Source organism: Microcaecilia unicolor, chromosome 5 (genome assembly GCF_901765095.1).
Source record: "Microcaecilia unicolor chromosome 5, aMicUni1.1, whole genome shotgun sequence".
NCBI lineage: Eukaryota > Metazoa > Chordata > Amphibia > Gymnophiona > Siphonopidae > Microcaecilia > Microcaecilia unicolor.
Genome location: NC_044035.1, coordinates 168105600 through 168126218, shown reverse-complemented (window position 1 = coordinate 168126218; position 20619 = coordinate 168105600). Strand labels below are relative to the sequence as shown.

The 20619-nt window shown below is 44.9% G+C and overlaps 2 protein-coding genes across 3 annotated transcripts in view; one reads left to right on the top strand and one right to left on the bottom strand.

Annotated features, from left to right (window-relative positions):
* Window positions 1–7778, bottom strand: part of COQ9 (coenzyme Q9) — a 95878-nt gene extending 88100 nt beyond the window's left edge. Inside the window, exon 1 of one of the 2 annotated variants that reach the window (XM_030203571.1) lies at window positions 7683–7778. In XM_030203571.1, the coding sequence (XP_030059431.1) occupies window positions 7683–7743 (61 nt within the window). In that variant the 5' untranslated portion in view covers window positions 7744–7778. The remainder of the gene's footprint in view (window positions 1–7682) is intronic. The other variant, XM_030203572.1, reaches the window with a different exon arrangement.
* A 64-nt stretch (window positions 7779–7842) lies between these two features.
* Window positions 7843–20619, top strand: part of POLR2C (RNA polymerase II subunit C) — a 66550-nt gene continuing 53773 nt past the window's right edge. Inside the window, 1 exon segment of the mRNA XM_030203570.1 lies at window positions 7843–7998. Coding sequence (XP_030059430.1) covers window positions 7913–7998 — 86 coding nt within the window. The 5' untranslated portion in view covers window positions 7843–7912.

Sequence of the window (20619 nt, the reverse complement as noted above, 5' to 3'; positions counted from 1 at the left end):
TTGAATTCTGTTACCGTTTTCATTTCCACCACTTCCCGCGGGAGGGCATTCCAAGCATCCACTACTCTCTCCGTGAAAAAATACTTCCTGACATTTTTCTTGAGTCTGCCCCCTTCAATCTCATTTCATGTCCTCTCGTTCTACCGTCTTCGCACCTCCGGAAAAGGTTCGTTTGTGGATTAATACTTTTCAAATATTTGAACGTCTGTATCATATCACCCCTGTTTCTCCTTTCTTCCAGAGTATACATGTTCAGGTCATCAAGTCTCTGCTCATACGTCTTGTAACGCAAATCTCTTACCATTCTCGTAGCTTTTCTTTACACCGCTTCAATTCTTTTTACATCCTTCGCAAGGTACGGCCTCCAAAACTGAACACAATACTCTAGGTGGGGCCTCACCAACGACTTATACAGGGGCATCAACACCTCCTTTCTTCTGCTGGTCACACCTCTCTCTATACAGCCTAACAACCTTCTAGCTATGGCCACCGCCTTGTCACACTGTTTCGTCGCCTTCAGATCCTCAGATACTATCACCCCAAGATCCCTCTCCCCGTCTGTACCTATCAGATTCTCCCCGCCTAACACATACGTCTCCCGAGGATTTCTATTCCCTAAGTGCGCCGCTGCAAGGGAAGGAAATACAGCAAGTTATTAAAAAATTCTAATTGGCCAAGGCTCCAGGCCCAGATGGTTTAGGCACAGAATATTATAAAATTCTGCAAGATCTGATACTTCCCTCCTTCATGTCCATATGCGAGAAAGTGGGGTTCTCTGGCGAGATGGGAACTACACTAAATCATGTTCATATTACGGTCCTCCCAAAGCCAGGAAAGGATGCAGAATTAGTGGGTTCATATAGGCCTATTTCTTTATTAAATCGGGACATTAAGATCTTGGTGGCAGTCTTGGCTGCCCGGCTAGGTACCTTGGTTCTTTGCTTGATCCATTCGGACCAGGTAGGTTTTGTTCAGGGGAGATTTGCTTCAGCTAATATCTTGAAAGTGAGTCGTATCTTATTCGAGGGTTGAAAACGGGCAGGAGATGCTATCTTGGCCAGTCTGGATGCTGAGAAAGCATTTGATAAAGTGGTTTGGGACTATTTGTTTTGGGTGTTACGGCATTTTGGCATACAAGGGGAGTTTTTGGGTTGGATCCAAGCTCTTTATAGCAATCCGACTGCCCAAATTCTTAATGATTCTCTTACGGAGCCCCTGTTCTTGAAAGGAGGCACTAGGCAGGGATGTCCTCTATTGCCTTTGCTATTCGTACTAACACTGGAGCCTTTGGCTGCTAGAGTTCGGAAGGATTCAGGGTTGAAGGGGATTCTAGTGGGTGGTGAGGAATATCGAATAAATTTATTTGCAGATGACATGCTACTTCTGTTAGACAATGCGACTGTTATGCTACCGCAGGTCATGACCATTATTATGGAGTTTGGAGCTTTTTCAGGCCTCAGCATAAACTTTGGGAAGTCAGAGGCACTCCCCATCAGTTGTCCGTGTGTGTGTGCTGATCTGCAAGATTTCCCCTTATCTTGGGCCCAAGTAGGTATTAAGTACCTAGGAGTTTATCTTAGTGCGGAGCAGGGGTGGATTTATAAAAGGAATGTTCTGGATAAGCTAGAGGTGGCTAAGAGGCTTTGTAACCAGTGGAAGGACCTCCCACTGAATTTTCTGTGTCGGATAGCGTTGGTAAAGATGGTTATGTTGCCTAAGCTGCTTTATCCGTTGCAGATGCTTCCGCTGTGGGTCCGTAAATTGGAAGAGGACATGTTTCATGGCCTGGTTAGCTCTTTCATTTGGCATGCGAAGCACCCGCGGATCTCTTTTGCGAAGTTAACGCATAGTAGGGCACAGAGAGGTCTTCGTCTGCCAGACTTGAGGGCCTACAATGTGGCAGCTTTATTGCGCTGGATTCATGAGATTCACTCGGGAAAGGCCTTTTTTGCTCCTGTGGAGTTTTGGGAGAGCTGGTGCGGGCAAAGTGATCCCTTTGCCATATTGGAGGCTAAGGGGAAAAAGTGGGCTGGAAAAGATCTGGGAAATCCGTATTGGCTGGCTTTGCAGCTGGCATGGAGGTGGTGGAGGGGGTCAGGAGGGGTGAATGGTGGGACTAGCCCTTTTTTAACACTGGTGGGTAATATTGCTTTCCCGGCAGTTATGGGTGTCAGTGTTTAGCAAATGGAAGAGTAAGAGATGTTGGTATTTAGGTCATCTCCAGCAGTTGTGGGGAGAAGTGTTCCCATCTTTTGAACAATGCAGGCGTGCATGGGCGATTCCTAACTCGCAGTTTTTTGTCTATCTCCAGGTGAGGGACTATGTGCTAAAAGTGGAGCGCAGGCACTGAACCCTAGTGGGTTTTGCACAATTATATCAAGTTTTTTTGCAATTGCCCTCAACACTAAATAGGTTATCCCACTGGTATCAACTGATTAGAGACAATAAGAAGGCCCCTTATTTGATTACACTAGCAGAACTATGGAGTAGGGACACACTTGAAAACATTTCGGAGGAGAGATTGGGTGAGGCATTTGAAGGTCTCCATCGGGTGACTCCAAGATATCCAGTATAGGATTCTTCATAGAGTGCACATCACCAAGGAGAAGGAGGTGGTAATGGGCTTATGGGAGGATGCTATCTGTAACAAGTGCAAGATAAGTGTGAGTACTTTTTTATACTCTTTTGTGGAGTGCCAGTCTTTGCGAGCACTTTGGACAGGGGTGTTGGGGGCCATTGAAAATGTTTTGCAGCGTACCATACAATGGCATTACTCAGTTGTGCTAATGGGGTGTGCAGCATCACTGCGGGAGCAGGGGTTGGGGGATGCCCAATGCAAATTTACTTTGTTGGCAACTTTGTTGGTAAAGAAATGTGTCCTGCAGGCTTGGGTGGACCCCCTTCTCCATTCTCTGGCCCTTTGGCAGGGAACTATGAGGGAAATGGCTAACTGGGTGCTCACATCACTCAAGTTTTCACACTCTTTGGGACAGCGCCAGTACCATGACTTATAGAGTAGGGTGCTCTCTTTGCTTCCACACATTGGCTCCAAGGCATGAGTGGATGTCGACACAATGGGCAGCCAGTAAGGGAAAGGGGGGGGGGGGTTCCTTCGGGGAGGGGGGGGGGGTTAGTGTTTTCCTCTCTTTCTGGGTGGGTCTTGCTTTATTTAGAGGTTTTTGGGGTGAGGGGGAGAAAAAAAGAAAAGTTATAGAGGCAAAGGTTTTTATTGACATGTAGTTGTAAAATGTGATGTGACCTGTTGTATTGGAAAGGCTTGATATGTTCTTTATACATAATAATGTATTTGATGAATCAATAAAGATATAAAAAAAAAAAAAAGAACACTAGCACTTATGTACATACGGACACCCCTACATGCATTAGTACTATTCTGCAAATATCTGCTTAATTTAAATAGCGTATATTTGCAAGGGGGGTGTACAACGGGCCAGAGGCAGGCTCTCACGTACCTACATAACTTACAGAATACTGTACATTAAGTGCATCCATGCCGCATTTAGGCTCTTGCACTTACACCCAGTCTACAGCTGGAATAAGTCCAGGCACCTCAATATTAAGCATATCGATATCAGGTTACTCTAGCATTCTATAATGAAACCGATAGGTTCCATTATAGAATAAACTTCTACCACATGCCTTCAGTGAGCTTAAACGGAGGCACCCAGTTAAAGTATGGTCGCCTGGGCCGCCAAACTGTGACACTTTGTCGAGCAATCCAGGTAGATTCTTAACTATCTGTGTAGAGCGTTAGTACCATGAGAGTACTTTACCAGCTGCTAACCCACAAGGTTTCAGATTTCAGTCTATTAAGAAAAAACTGCTAAAGCCACTCCACGACCACTTCCAGACAACTATTCAAACTTGTAACTCCTCATACCTGGTCTGTGACAATAAATGCAACAATCTGAACATATCAGTACATGGAGAATGCTAGCCAAAACTTTAAAGAGGCCAGAAGGGCCAAACAAATAAAAAATCAGAAGGCAAGAGGCAAGAATCAAAAAGTAGCCTGTGATGAAGTAAAAACTCTTTATTGATAACAAAAACAAATGCCTGATATGCCCATGTTTTGTATATACTGTACTGCATCAGGTATGTCAACTGCATAAGTAAAAACACATTCTCATCAATTACAAATCTAAGATGTATCAATCACATATAATCAACTCTTATAAAATTAATGTTTACATACTAGTACTATTTCATAGGAAATCTTACAATATAACATCAAGATCAGTTCAAAAACTGTCATACATACCAGAATTTGAATTCAAAGAAATAGATTCTACATCCATAAAATTCAATGATTATCTTAAAACAAGTAATATATCCATCATTTAAAAAGCAAATGTTCAAGTGGAGGGGTGGCCTAATGGTTAGTGTAGTTGGATGCAGACCTGGGGAATTGGGTTTGATTCCCGTTGCTGCCTGATGTTAAGCTGTGGGTTGAGATCCTGGGGAACGAGGTTGAATTCCCTCTGCAGCTCTGTGTGACCCTGGGCAAGTCACTTAACCCTCCATTGCACCAGGTACAACAGCAGTACAATGTACTACCTAGACTGTGAGACCAATAGGGACAGATCCAGTACCTGTAAAGTGAAGCTGTAAATTGCTTAGGCCTAAGCGGTACATAAATACTCAAATGAAAATTAAGTGAATAAAGGCATGACCTCCCACATCATGCACATTTCACTATAACTGATGTAGAATCAATTTGTCCATGTCCAGTCTCTGCCTATACCCCTGCCCCCAGTGTGCTGTTTTTAGTGTGTGGTAGCTGCTTGCGCAGGCCAGTGTTAATGCTTAGCATACACTAAATCCCACCATACCTGCATAACACTAGAGTTGCCAAGTTAACCAACTCAAGTACTGGTTTTGAATTTATAGCTAAATTTTAATGTCACACCTTCCTGTCAGTGCCTGAGCCAAATCACGACTCAGACACTGACAGCAAAACTATCAGGGCAAAGGGGTCAAGCTATGCTGCCATGGACATGGTGAAAACTCTTTCATGGTAAATGCATTTTTTTCTGTACACTGCAATTGAATGCTTAATGGCCTCATTAGCACGCATTTCAATGTAATGCTAATACCTGTGCTCAGTCCCTCTCTGCATTGCTTGGCCAGTAACATCCTGTGGTTACATTCTACATGAAGTTTTCTGGTCCTAAGCATAAACATCAATGTAGACAATATTTGTCAAGAGGGAACATTAATTCTGATCCAACGTTACTCCTCAATATGGAATCTACTCAGGAGATAATGACTGGATGGCAGGAAAATGTACAGGAGACCCCCATCTCTGATATTGGGACAGATCTTAAAGATGGCCCATTTGATAGAATAAAGAAAAATATTCATCTAGTACAATTAGATAATATATCAACTTTATTAAAGAATTTTCTACCACTCACTACTCTTTGGATCTCTGTCCTACTTATGTGCTTAAATCACCTCCTTTCTGTTTTATAGTTTGGTTTCATACTTAGGAGATTTATCACTAAGGATAGGTTCTCTCTCACTTTACTGGTATCGCCTCTTTAAAAAATATCCCGCAGAAAACAAACAGGAACTTGCAAATTATAGGCCATTCACAAATATACCATAGTAATCAAAGGGTTAAAGATTAATCTGGGTCCTAATTCCCTGAAGCAGCGGTGCTACCGTGAAATGTTGGCCACTGTCGGAAATGGACTTTAGGTATGCAACCCACATGTGAGTTAAGTGCTTCACTTTAAAATGTTATGCACATAATTTTTCAAGTGAATGATTAATGTTTTTGATAAGCCAAAGAAAGTTTTTTTTTGCTTATGATGAAATGTGAAAGCAAATAAAAAGCAAGTTGTTATAAGCTCAATGCAGCTCGATGAGGCTTTTTCATTCCTATAATGGTTATAGGATGAGGATTACTGTTACTGTATTGACTTGATCTACAGATCATAACAAGAATAGTGAAGATTTGGAGATTTTGGTTTTGACATTAAACTATACTTCACTTCCACTTTTTTGTTTATATCTTTTCCAAATGAAACAATGTTGAAGGTGTTAGGGGTTTTATTAGACCCCATGTTGTCCTTTGAGGCTCACATTAATTCATTAAGCAAGAAATTTTCTGGAAATCAAAACAACTTCCTAGGATCCATAAATAGTTTCCTTTAATTATTTTGGTTTAGTTGTTCATGTCGTTATAATCAGCCAGATAGATGACTGTGATCTGCTTTTTGCAGGTTGCTCTGATATGTTACAAAGATGATAGCAGATGCAGCAAACCACCTTAGCTAGATTAATGTCAAGCAAGTAGATGGGAGACAGCATCTCCTGTATTAAGACGATTCACTGGGTGCCAAATGAGGCTCAGTCATTGTTTAAATCATGTATGCTAATATTCAATACATTCATGTTTTGGTTCCTTTGCCCTTAAATGTCAGTTCTGTTTTTCCTTTGTCTGATATAAGCCTTCATTCAAACTACTGGTTGAACCTCTGCATCCCTTCAGCTGTTCATATTAGATAGAAAGGCATTCATTCTCTCCCAATTTCTTATCGATCAGCAAAGATCTGGAACTCTTTGCCACCTGCCAATAGATTAGAAATAAACTATGTGCATTTCAAAAAGGAACTGAAAACTTTTTCTATAGTCAATTTTTAGAAGATTAATTTTTTAAACATATTTTTGTAAATATCCAGATTTTCTATGGTTTCCTCTTATTATTATCTGAACTGAATCCTGTAAGGTGAACACAAAATATAAGTGAAATATTGCAAAATATAAGTGTAATATTGCACTGTAATGTAACTAGCTAGGCTCAGTCACAGTAGATTTCTGCATCCCCCCCAATTCTACCACTGGCTAACATCACTAGGGGCCCTGTTTACTAAGATGAACTAGTGTTTTTAGCATGTGCTAAAAATTAGCGTGTGCTAACCATGTAGATGCCCACAGAAATATAATGGGCATCTACACAGTTAGTGTGTGCTAATGCTTAGCGTGTTTCTAGCACAGCTAAGTAAACAGGGCCCTTAGTTTGAATGACAGGTCTCCATAATGCTGCACTAATTTCCAAAAATGCCAAATGACACTTAGTAAACAAGGGCCTTGGTTTGAACCCTGACAGGTCTCAGGTCTCCATAATGCTGCACCAGTTTCCAAAAATGCCAAATGACAACCTTCTCATAGTGACTAAAATCAGAGTTAACTGAGAGGCATATTTTCAAAGCACTTTGGGAGGCTAAGTTCCATATGTTTCTATGGAACTTTGGGAGGCTAAGTGCTTTGAAAATAAGCCTCTATGTATTCAGTCACCCTATAACTGGGCAAATAACAGCACACTTGATTAGCCTCAATCCTGGAGACAAAGTAAATTGGACTCTATAATTACAAATAGAAATTCAATACATCATTAAGCAATGAATGTTAGAAGCCTCAAGTACTGGATCCCTATAAGTCATAATTATACATATTAGCAGCAATTTCATAAAAAGCGCCACTTTATACGTATAAATGGAGCTGCCGGGGAGCGACCTCGTAACGTGCCTCACACCCTTCAGCTCACCTTGGCCCCGGTACAGCCCCTCTCCAGTTACTCTTCGCCCATATTTTCCCACTGCAAGGCTCTAGGGAAGCTTTTATCCCACCCCTCCAAAATCCCCAGCCCTCACCAGGCTCACACCGCTGCAAAAGCCGCCAGCCCGCACGTCTCAAGAGCACAACAGCCCCCATCTCTCGGGCCGGGAAGAGTGAATAGGCGCATGCGCAAGGCGATGACGCATGAAGAATGCGCGACAGATTGCCGGTCTTTCACTTCCTGCAAACTGGGGGAAATGACGATAGTGTGTAGCGTTCTGGTGGTGGTGGTACCACTACCGGAGAACGGGACGGAGCTGTTATCATGCCGTATGCTAATCAGCCGACAGTTCGAATTACGGAGCTCAGTGATGAGAATGTGAAATTTATCATTGAGAACACGGATTTGGCGTAAGGAAGAGAGGGAAAACTATATGAAGGGGGTGGGGTGATAAGTTGTGAGTAACTGACAGGAAAATCAACGTTGTTGTACTTGTGAAGTTATGGGGTAGAAATATTGTGTGATGGCAGTACGCATATGATTTGCTGTGGTATGGAATGCAAACTTCGGATTTGTTTGGTTTTTAGGTTAGTTGCCTTTTCTAAATCTGAGCCCCGGATAAGTAAAATATATTTGGTAGGTTTGTGCTCATGCCATGCGGCTTATAGTTAACTTAATGCCCGTAGCAATGGAAAATGAAGTGGCATGTAATCTCACAAGGTATCACAGGGAGCATCAGTGGGAAAAGCAGGATTTGAATCCAGGCTTTCCTGGTTCTCTGCGTACTTCTGTTACTACTACTCAAGGATTTGTGCTCAAAATAAAATCAAAGTTCTGTGCAAAAACATTTTAAAATGTCTACAAAATTCTGCTTGTTTTTGTCAAATTAACAAAGCTTAACCATTGTTTTTGATTGATAACATGCAGTATTGAAAAATATATACTAAAAATGGCTAAATTTAGAATGTTTTGTTCAGAATTTCCTTAGAATTACTATGAATATATTGGAGGTGGCTCACTATGATTTTATCCCTCTTCCTCTATCTCGCCCACTGGCTTTAGCCTGTATTATTTCCTCCCCCCACCCAGACTCGATTCCATAATTCTCTCCTCATAAACCCTTGATGTTTTCTGTCCCCATCCTAAAGCTCCTACTTAGGCTAATCTAGCCCATGCTCATTTCCATGTCCAGTGCTCTCCCCAGTCTTTCCTCAAGTTAGTTCTGCCTTCAGTTATCTCCAGTTCCAAGTTTCAACTCTACTTCTACCCTACCCTAATATTGACTTCTTCTTCTACTCCCCCCCCCCCCCCATATATTTTCCTGGACACCATCCTCATCAGCAGTCTTAATTGACTCATCCCTTGCTTGACCCTCTCCAGCTGTCTTCCCCCTACACTAGCCTTAATCCCTTTCTCATCTTCTACTCTGTCTTTAGCTTGACAGCCACTCTAGAAGCCAGCACTTCATTCATTCATTTCAGTATTTACATACCACTTAGACCTAAGCGGTTTGCAGTTTCATTTTACAGGTACTAGGTCTGTGCCTTGGGGCCTTACAATCTAAGTAGTACATTGTACTACTGTTGTACCTGGGGCAACATAGGGTTAAGTGACTTGCTCAGGGTCACATGGAGCTCCAGAGGGAACTGAACTTTGTTCCCCAAGATCTCAACCCACTGCTGACCATCAGGCAGCAGTAGGAATCAAATCCAGGTCCACAACCTGCTATACTAACCATTAGGCCTCTCCTCCACTCCAGTCATTGGCAGCTCCTCGCTTTAATGGCTGCAGTACCGAATGCTTCCTTTTCCGTCCAGCCCCCCTCCCCCCAGAGCTTTTCTTAAGTGCGACAACTGGCAGACCAGGCAGCTGTTTCTGAGCCAGCTCTTCAGGCAGACCCACGTGGCTGCTTTCAGATTTCACCTTTCAGCAGCTGTAGTAGCAAGCTTATTGTTTTTCAGCAGAAGAGAGTTAAATTCACTACAAAGGAATTCTGCACAAATTCTGCATTGCACAGTTATGCATAATTCTCGCAGGGGTAAACTACTAAGCTTTTCATCTCTATTTGAATTAACAGGAAGGTTAGTTGCACTCCCTGATATTCTGATCAGTGGTGATGTCAGTATTAAAACACCACTTAGCCAAGTAATCGTGAAAAACTCTTTTAAAAGATTGTTGATGTAGTCCTTAAGATTGGCTTTAAAAAGGATATTTGACCATCTATCAAGTACATTCCCCAGATAAGTACCTTTCTGAGGCACGTGGTGAGTTTTCATTTTTTGTTCAGTATCTCTATTAAAAACTTGAAGTTTGTATAAGTACATAAGTAATGCCACACTGGGAAAAGACCAAGGGTCCATCGAGCCCAGCATCCTGTCCACGACAGTGGCCAATCCAGGCCAAGGGCACCTGGCGAGCTTCCCAAACGTACAGACAATTCTATACATGCTATTCCTGGAATTGTGGATTTTTCCCAAGTCCATTTAGTAGTGGTTTATGGACTTCTCCTTTAGGAAACCGTCTAACCCCTTTTTAAACTCTGTTAAGCTGACCGCCTTCACCAAGTTCTCCGCAACGAATTCCAGAGTTTAATTATGCGTTGGGTGAAGAAAAATTTTCTACGATTTGTTTTAAATTTACTACACTAGTTTCATCGCATGCCCCCTAGTCCTAGTATTTTTGGAAAGCGTGAACAGACGCTTCACATCCACCTGTTCCGCTCCACTCATTATTTTATATACCTCTATCATGTCTCCCCTCAGCCGTCTCTTCTCCAAGCTGAAAAGCCCTAGCCTCCTTAGTCTTTCTTCATAGGGAAGCCGTCCCATCCCCGCTATCATTTTAGTCGCCTTTCGCTGCACCTTTTCCACTTCTACTATATCTTTCTTGAGATGCGGCGACCAGAATTGAACACAATACTCAAGGTGCGGTCGCACCATGGAGCGCTACAACGGCATTATAACATCCTCACACCTGTTTTCCATACCTTTCCTAATAATACCCAACATTCTATTCACTTTCCTAGCCGCAGCAGCACACTGAGCAGAAGGTTTTAGTGTATTATTGACGACGACACCCAGATCCCTTTCTTGGTCCGTAACTCCTAACGTGGAACCTTGCATGTCGTAGCTATAATTCGGGTTCTTTTTTCCCCACATGCATCACCTTGCAGTTGCTCACATTAAATGTCATCTGCCATTTAGCCACCCAGTCTCCCAGTCTCGTAAGGTCCTTCTGTAATTTTTCACAATCCTGTCGCGAGTTAACGACTTTGAATAACTTTGTGTCATCAGCAAATTTAATTACCTCGCTAGTTACTCCCATCTCTAAATCATATGAGTCTTTATTGAAAATTACCAAACGACTCGACACAGCTGCTGTGTTTTGGTGCCAAAACGCCTGCCTCAGGAGTCTACAAAGTGTACAATGGCTATTATAAACATATAAACCACAATGTTTGTACAATAAAAACGATAATGACAATTTTAGCTATAAATAAGTAAAGATCATTAAAAATTAGAGACTGTTTAAGACGTGAATATAAAACAATCAAAAAGAATGCTTAATCGTATACATGTAAAAAAAACTAGAAAAAGATGACCAGACAATAGTTAAGTCCTTTCACACTTGGCAGTGGGCCATGACACCATTGTCCCTATTTAGGTCTAGAGTGATGGTATCAAGCTTCTGAAAGTGATAAATAGAAGTAAAATTATATCTTTTTTTTTTTATTGGGCTAACTGAATAAATGTTTTGATTTAGCTTTTGAAGGCCAGAACCTTCTTTCTCAGAACAGCATGAGCAAAAGATGCCAATATAGAATAAAAAAGTGAAACATAAAGGTGCTCTAGTGACCAGTCTCAAGGAGTAGCGGAGGAGGAGGTAAGAAACTGGGAAGAGATGGATGAATGATCAGAATATGTTTTTAACAGAAGGGTAAAGGAATGTACAGCTTACTAGATCAAAGATAAAATAAACCTTCATGATGAGCCTATAATATAATAGTTGATTAGGGGAAGAAATATACCCTCATCTCTCTTCCTAGCTCTGCTAGTGCTACTGATGCAATAGCCAGTCACAACGCTGAAATCAAAATAAGTGTGCATTTAGTGATGGTGCCTACACCAAAATATAACTATTATGCCCAGTACTCCAGTCTTATATCAATATACCTCGATTATAATATATTTAAAAAGTAAATGCGAAGAAAAAATGTGATTAGGGAACTACATAACTCTGTGGATGTACTGTTATATATCACTTGCAAGAGAATATATAAATATGCTGAATCAATTTTTAAAATTTGTAAAAACATTTTTGAAGAAATTCAACATAACTGTCAGTACTAAACAAAGTTTCCATATCATCAAGCTGATCAATCCATAGACTGGTGGGTTGTGTCCATCTACCAACAGGTGGAGATAGAGAGCAAACTTTTGCCTCCCTATATGTGGTCATGTGCTGCCGGAAACTCCTCAGTATGTTCTCTATCTCAGCAGGTGGTGGTCACACACAGCAGCAGCTCTGGCTAGGCCTCCAAGCCTAATTTTTAGGTTTTGTTGAGTGCCTGGGGTTGAGGGCTCTTTTGAGCAAGTGCAAACCTGGTGGTGCCAGGTCCCTCCTTTTCTCCCCCCTCCCGCTGGCTCCGTTAAAAAAAAAAAAAAAAAAAAAAATTTTAAACGTCCTTAAAGGCGTTTATTCCGACGTTTATTTAAACGTTCATTGCAGCTACTCACTGGGACACCAGTTCGTTACAGCTCGGAGCGGACAGCAGGTAATTTTTACCTTTTTATAGCGGGCAGGGGGTTCCCCGATTCTTCTCCTCGTGGCATATGGCGTCGGAGGGCGAGGGCGCAAAGGGTCGCTCCCCGGATCGCTTCAGCGCTTCTAGAGGGGATGCCGGGGGTCTTACAGCCTGGTTCGCCCTTGTTGGGTGACAGTTTCGTGACCGATGAATGTCCCGGTCCTTCCTCCGGCGTGGCGGTTTTTCCCGCCATAAACGCCCATCCCCCGCTCCTCGCCTCCGCCATCTTGGCCGGCCACGCGGCTCGGACGGCTTCTTCGTGGGCCGCCCTTGAGGTTGGAGACATTAATGCCATGAACGCCCTTAATTTGGGCGACGGCACAAAAGTGGCTAAAGTTAAGCGCCGTTCTTCCCGCGCGGCTCCTTGGCGGAGTGTCGCGCCGGACGCCATTTTGGATGCGCAGCATGTCTCTCCCCCGCTCTTGCGAGCGCCGGTTGAGGGTGCGTCTAGGGCTGTTGCCCAGGCTGCGGAAGTGCACAGTCTGGGGGGTTTCTCCCCCGAGTTTGTTTTGCTGCTGCATCAGGCTTTCCTCATGCAAAACGCTGCCCCTGCTCCCTCGTCTGGTAAAGAGGTTGAGGTTCCCAGAGGTAAATGCCCTCGGGTTGATTCCCAGGCCTTGGAGGACTTTGTCTCCTCCGATGTAGATGAGGGCAGCGTGTCTGAGGTCTCCCAACGGTCCTTTGCGGATTCCTTGGAGGAGACGGATCCCCGCTCGGATGGAGCGGATGACCCCTCTGCAGCGCGGCTTTTTAGCCCAGAGGATTTGCCCAACCTGTTGTTACAGGCCATGGACACTTTGAAGATTTCCTCTCCGGAGGACGTCTCTCCCTCAGCCCCTGTTGGCTCCACCATTATGCTGGGGACGAAGCGCCCGCCTAGAACCTTCCACGTGCATGATGCCATGCACACCTTAATTTCGGCTCAATGGGATGTCCCGGAAGCGAGCCTTAAAGTGGCTAGGGCTATGTCCCGCCTCTATCCTTTGGCTGTAAGTGAACGTGAGGCCTATCTGTGGCCTACCGTGGATTCTTTAATCACTGCGGTGACTAAGAAAACGGCGTTGCCGGTGGAAGGTGGCACGGCCCTAAAGGACGCCCAAGACAGAAGATTGGAGGCGGCCTTAAGGTCGTCCTTTGAGGCGGCTGCCTTAAGTTTGCAGGCCTCAGTTTGCGGCTCCTATGTGGCCAGGGCGTGCCTGACTATGGTGCAGCGGGCTTCCCCCTCGGATCATTCCTTGAGGGCTGATTGGCCGGCCCTGGAATCGGGCTTAGCCTATTTGGCAGACTTGCTGTATGATGTCTTGAGAGCCTCAGCTAAAGGCATGGTTCAGACAATCTCTGCGCGGCGGTGGCTTTGGCTGAAACATTGGTCTGCTGACCACGCCTCTAAATCCCGCCTGGCTAGATTGCCTTTTAAAGGCAAGCTGCTTTTTGGGGTCGAGCTGGACAAAATCGTGACCGATCTCGGCACGTCTAAGGGCAAGAAATTACCAGAGGTCAGGGCTCGAGCTAGTACTCGTCCCGGTACCTTCAGAGGACGGTTGCAGGAAGCCCGTCGGTACCGCCCGGGCAAGTCGGGTTCCTCTGCCCCCTCTTCTTTCAAGAGGAATTTCTCCCCCAAGCAGCATTCCTTTCGCAGAGACCGCCGTCCCGGAGGGGCTCACTCCGGTCCTCCCCCAGGGTCTCGTACCCAATGACGGGGCCTTGGTCCACGCCCCAGTGCAGATTGGAGGACGGCTGTCCTCGTTTCTGGGCGAGTGGACCACAATAACTTCAGACGCGTGGGTGCTGGAAGTCATCAGAGACGGCTACAAGCTAGAGTTCTGCCGACCCTTAAAAGACGGGTTTGTACTCTCTCCCTGCAAGTCTCCGGTCAAAGCTGTGGCAGTGCAGCAGACCTTGGACAATCTGATCCGCCTGGGCGCGGTCGTTCCTGTGCCAGAAAGTCAGCTTGGCAAGGGACGTTACTCCATTTACTTTGTGGTACCAAAGAAAGGAGGTTCTGTCCGGCCTATCCTCGACCTCAAAGGGGTCAATCGGGCCTTGAAAGTGCGGCACTTTCGCATGGAGACTCTCCGCTCTGTTATAGCGGCAGTGAAGGCAGGAGAGTTCTTGGCTTCCTTGGACATCAAGGAAGCGTACCTGCATATTCCCATCTGGCCTCCTCATCAACGCTTTCTGCGTTTTGCAGTCCTGGGCCGACACTTCCAGTTCAGAGCCCTCCCATTCGGGTTGGCTACTGCTCCGCGGACCTTTTCCAAAGTAATGGTGGTCATCGCGGCCTTCCTACGAAAGGAAGGGGTACAAGTCCATCCTTATCTGGACGACTGGTTGATCCGAGCCCCCTCTTATGCAGAGTGCGGCAAAGCTGTGGACCGGGTAGTTGCTCTTTTGAGCTCCCTGGGATGGATCATCAACTGGGAGAAGAGCCAGCTGCGCCCGACTCAGTCCCTGGAGTACCTGGGAGTTCGATTCGACACCCAAGTGGGCAGAGTGTTCCTGCCAGACAATCGGATTGTCAAACTTCAGGCTCAGGTGGACCAGTTGCTGGTAGCCTCTCCTCTTCGGGCTTGGGACTATGTGCAGCTGTTGGGCTCTATGACGGCCTCGATGGAAGTAGTGCCCTGGGCCAGGGCTCATATGAGACCACTTCAACACTCTTTGCTGCAGCGCTGGACTCCGATGTCGTAGGATTATGCTGTGCGACTTCCCTTGGACCCAGCAGTGCGCAAGGCGCTGAGCTGGTGGATGCAGACAGACAAGTTGTCTGCGGGAATGCCTCTGGTGACCCCAGAGTGGATTGTCGTCACGACGGACGCCTCTTTGTCGGGCTGGGGAGCCCACTGCTTGGGAAGGACAGCGCAGGGGCTCTGGTCTCCTGCAGAGGCAAAGTGGTCTATCAACCTCCTGGAACTCAGAGCCATTCGGTTGACGCTTTTGGAGTTCATCCCGGTACTGGTGTGGAAGCCTGTACGGGTCCTGTCGGACAATGCCACGGCTGTGGCCTATGTCAACCGCCAGGGAGGTACCAAGAGCGCCCCTCTAGCCAAGGAGGCTATGAATCTTTGCCAGTGGGCGGAAGCGAACCTGGAGCAGCTTTCAGCGGCCCACATTGCCGGAGTCATGAATGTCAAGGCGGACTTTCTCAGTCGCCATACCTTGGAGCCCGGAGAGTGGCAGCTATCTGCTCAGGCGTTCTTGGACATCACGAAGCGCTGGGGCCAGCCGAGCCTAGATCTGATGGCGTCATCGGCCAATTGCCAAGTGCCGCGCTTCTTCAGCAGAGGACGGGACCCTCGATCCCTGGGAGTAGATGCTCTTCTCCAACAGTGGCCGACACAAGAGCTCCTCTATGTGTTCCCGCCCTGGCCCATGTTGGGCAGGGTGCTAGACCGGGTGGCAAAGCATCCCGGCAGGGTAATCCTGGGGGGTCCGGATTGGCCCAGACGTCCCTGGTATGCGGACTTGATCAGGCTCTCAGTGGACGATCCTATGCGACTGCCAGTGGAGCAGGGCCTGTTACATCAGGGTCCCGTGGTGATGGAGGATCCCTCCCCCTTTGGTCTTACGGCCTGGCTATTGAGCGGCAGCGTCTGAGGAAGAAGGGCTTCTCAGACAAGGTCATCGCCACTATGCTGAGAGCGAGGAAGCGCTCTACTTCTACTGCTTACGCCAGGGTTTGGCGTATCTTTGCAGTGTGGTGTGAAGCAGGCTCACTTTCTCCCTTCAGTGCTCCAATTTCTTCAGTGTTGGCGTTCCTGCAAGAAGGTCTGGAGAAAGGCCTGTCGCTCAGTTCCCTTAAAGTCCAGGTAGCGGCTCTGGCTTGCTTCAGGGGCCGCCTGAAGGGTGCTTCCCTGGCTTCACAGCCAGATGTGGTGCGCTTTCTCAAGGGAGTTAATCACCTGCGCCCTCCTCTGCACTCAGTGGTGCCTGCTTGGAATCTCAACCTGGTGCTGAGGGCATTGCAGAAGCCGCCTTTTGAACCCTTGTCGAGGGCATCTCTGAAAGACCTGACGTTGAAAGCAGTCTTTTTGGTGGCTATCACTTCAGCCAGAAGAGTTTCCGAGCTCCAGGCGCTCTCATGTCGAGAGCCTTTTCTGCAGTTCACTGAGGCAGGAGTGACTATTCGCACAGTGCCTTCCTTCCTGCCCAAGATTGTTTCTCGCTTCCATGTGAATCAGCAGCTCTGTCTCCCTTCCTTTCGTAGGGAGGACTACCCAGAGGAGTACTCTGCTCTTAAATTTCTGGATGTGAGACGAGTCATCATCAGATACTTGGAAGTGACCAATGATTTCCGGAAATCGGATCATCTGTTTGTCCTGTTTGCAGGTCCTCGTAAGGGTCTGCAGGCTGCTAAGCCTACAGTGGCAAGATGGGTCAAGGAAGCCATTGCAGCGGCTTATGTGGCCGCGGGGAAGGTGCCGCCTATCCAGCTGAAGGCTCACTCCACGAGAGCTCAGGCGGCCTCGATGGCAGAGGCCGGATCCGTCTCCTTGGAAGAGATATGCAAGGCGGCAACTTGGGCTTCGGCTCATACATTTTCCAAGCATTACCGTTTGACTGTGGCTGCACGGGCGGAGGCCCGGTTTGGAGCTGCAGTGTTGAGGTCAGGGATTTCTATGTCCCGCCCTGGGTGAGTACTGCTTCGGTACATCCCACCAGTCTATGGATTGATCAGCTTGATGATATGGAAGGTAAAATTATGTATAATCATACCTGATAATTTTCTTTCCATTAATCATAGCTGATCAATCCATAGCCCCTCCCAGATATCTGTACTGTTTTTATTCTGGTTGCATTTCAGGTTCAAGTTTAGTCTTCAGTTACTTCAGAAAGACTTCGTGTTCAAGTTCTTCCTTCACTTGGATTCTTCAAGAGTTGAGACGAGTTTGTGTTACAGTGAGCTGCTGCATTCCTCTCCCCTCCGTTTTACGGGGCTGGATTGAGACTTAAAATTCTGCCGGCACTCCCTCCCGCTTCGTGCGGCTGTAGGGCAGCTTTGTACCCCTCCCGCTTCGGCGGTGTCAGGGTCAGTCAGCTCGTCCCGCGGTTGCGGTTGCAGGATAAGCCAGATCCCCCCGCATCGGCGGGGTGGTGTCCCTCCCCTGCTCCGCGGGGATGAGCTGGACGGATTCCCCTCCCCCACTTGTGTGGGGATGAGCTGGGTTAATTCCCCTCCCCGTTTCGGCGGTGGTGAGCTGGGCAGAGTGTCCCTTTGTGGGTGTAATTCTCTAAGTGCTGAGTCCTGCGGATGGAGCTTTGATATCGACATACTGAGGAGTTTCCGGCAGCACATGACCACATATAGGGAGGCAAAAGTTTGCTCTCTATCTCCACCTGCTGGTAGATGGACACAACCCACCAGTCTATGGATTGATCAGCTATGATTAATGGAAAGAAAATTATCAGGTATGATTATACATAATTTTACCTTTAAGCACAGTCTTTGCAGCAAATAAATAAGTGATGGTTCTCTATCCTAGCAAAAAAAAAGGCATACATACATGTGTTATAAAAACCAACACAATGATTTTGGTATTTTAAACATCCTGCTGTCTAGAAAAAAAAATGTAAACAAAGACTATTACCTCTCTAACAATAAATTCTGCTTGCACTGTAGTTCACCACAAACACTGCTAAACAAAATGAAAGTAAGCGCATGATCCCTGAATGTTTAAATACCCCAACAGTAGGATTTTTGTTGCCAAAATTGTTTCTTTAAATAAAATATTACAAGTTAGCCTTATATCCTGAAATTTTGTTCCAAACATTTTCATTAAAAACTATCAATAGAAATCAAACAAAATAAAACATGGAAAAGAAAATAAGATGATACCTTTTTTATTGGACATAATACATTTCTTGATTAGCTTTCGAAGGTTGCCCTTCTTCATCAGATCGGAAATAAGCAAATGTGCTAGCTGACAGTGTATATAAGTGAAAACATTCAAGGATTACTATGACAGTCTGACAGGGTGGGAGGATGGGGGTGGGTAGGAGGTATGCATGGGGACATCAAAGCATATCATTGATATTCTAACAGGATAGGTGTGGATAGGTGAGGGGAGGGTGATCAACAGAGAAATACAACTTTATGGTTTATAATGGGCTAGGAACCCCAGATCCTTGTTAAGTCCTTTCTGTTGGGTGTTAAAATATTCAATCATTCTGACTTCAAAGAATGGCCTGTTTCTCCAATATAGCATCCTTCGTTACATTTTTTACACTGAATGATATATACCACATTGGAAGATGAGCAAGTGAAAGATTCCTTTATGTTGAATATCTTACCTTTGTGGATGACTGTAGGGTCCTGTGAAATGTTTTGGCATAGTTTGCAACTGGATAAATTACAGGGAAGTGTGCCCTTTTTTCAGTCTGTGATGGAAGTTTACTTCTGATTAGCTTGTGTTTTAAGTTGTGTGGCTGTCGGAAGGCCAGTACTGTAATTTATCAAGTTGCAAACTATGCCAAAACATTTCACAGGACCCCCCAGTCATCCACAAAGGAAAGATATTCAAAAAATGTAACGAAGGATGCTATATTGGAGAAACAGGCCAGATGCTTAAGACAAGATTCAATTTACATAGACATCATATGAACAGTACTGGTGCCAGTAGGGCTCCCACCCCTGTTGGTCAGCATTTTACAGGACCAGGACACTGTACCAGTGATTTCACAGTGAGAATCCTGAAAGGTAACATTAAAACCATACAAGAACATAAGACCTTTGAAGTCAGAATGATTGAATATTTTAACACCCAACAGAAAGGACTTAACAAGGATCTGGGGTTCCTAGCCCATTATAAACCATAAAGCTGTATGTCTCTGTTGATCATCCCACCCCTCACCTATCCACACCCATCCTGTTAGAATATCAATGATATGCTTTGATGTCCCCATGCATACCTCCTACCCACCCCCATCCTCCCACCCTGTCAGACTGTCATAGTAATGCTTGAATGTTTTCACTTATATACACTGTCAGCTAGCACATTTGCTTATTTCCGATCTGACGAAGAAGGGCAACCTTCGAAAGCTAATCAAGAAATGTATTAAGTTATGTCCAATAAAAAAGGTATCATCTTATTTTCTTTTCCATGTTTTATTTTGTTTGATTTCTATTGATAACCTTAAGAGTGGACTAACATGGCTACCACACTCCTCTACATTAAAAACTAGAAAGCCTTTCCTGGTGTGTTGTGGTTCCAAAAAATGTTCACCCACAGAGGTCTCACCTTAGTTTGTATTGGTTAACTTTGAACATACCTTGATGGTAATCAACCTCACTGCTAAGCCCCAGAATATGTGGCATATAATCTCGGTCTCTCAAATTTACTTCCAACACTCTTAGTACCTGTAAGATGTCACATGTATAAGCAACCTATCCAGGTGTTCTTGGAAATTCTTTTTAATCAAGCCTGTGGCACCCAGCACAGAAATAGTTCACGTTTTCTTTTTTCTCTGACTTCCTTGGTACTTGATTTACATCTTTTTCCAAAATTGAAGGAATACCTTTGAGGGCAACTGTTCAATTTAAATGAAGAGGTGGAAAGGACTGCGAGCAACTGGTTGAAGAGATGACGTGCAGTTCATTCGTGATGGCTTTCAAAACCTTGTCTATTGTTGGCAGAAATATGTCTTTTTATTCATTACAATATTTTAGTTTAAACAAAAGTTATGGAGGCGGAGGCATTAGTTTTCTTTCAACTCATGTCATTGAAGAATATGCAGCCCTAGAATCGGGCAGCTGTGCCACCAAAATGCCAATCGGAGGTCATTTCAGGACACATTTTTATAATGACAGCAGGTTCTTCAGTTTTTCCATCAGATGTTTGTGTCGAGAGTGTTGACAGCGTTGTTATAGATAAGTAACCACTAGAGATATTCTTTTTATACTTTAATTTGAGCTATGAGACGATGTGTTTTCAAAACCAGTTCAAAATGTCTTCACAGTTATTTTTGTGGTGTGCATTGTTCACACAATGGGAATGTTTTGGACACTTTTTGTAATGTGTATGTGTATCCTGGGCAGATGTCTGAGAATTCCTGAGAGGTCAGGACATTTATTTATTTATTGGATTTTGCTCACACCGTTTTCAGTAGTAGCTCATGGTGAGTTACAGTCAGGTACGCTAGTTATTTTCTGATGAAGTCCTATGACCTTTTCCATAAACCAAAAATTTCTAATGCCCAACAATTCTAAAAATGTAATAATTAAAAAAAA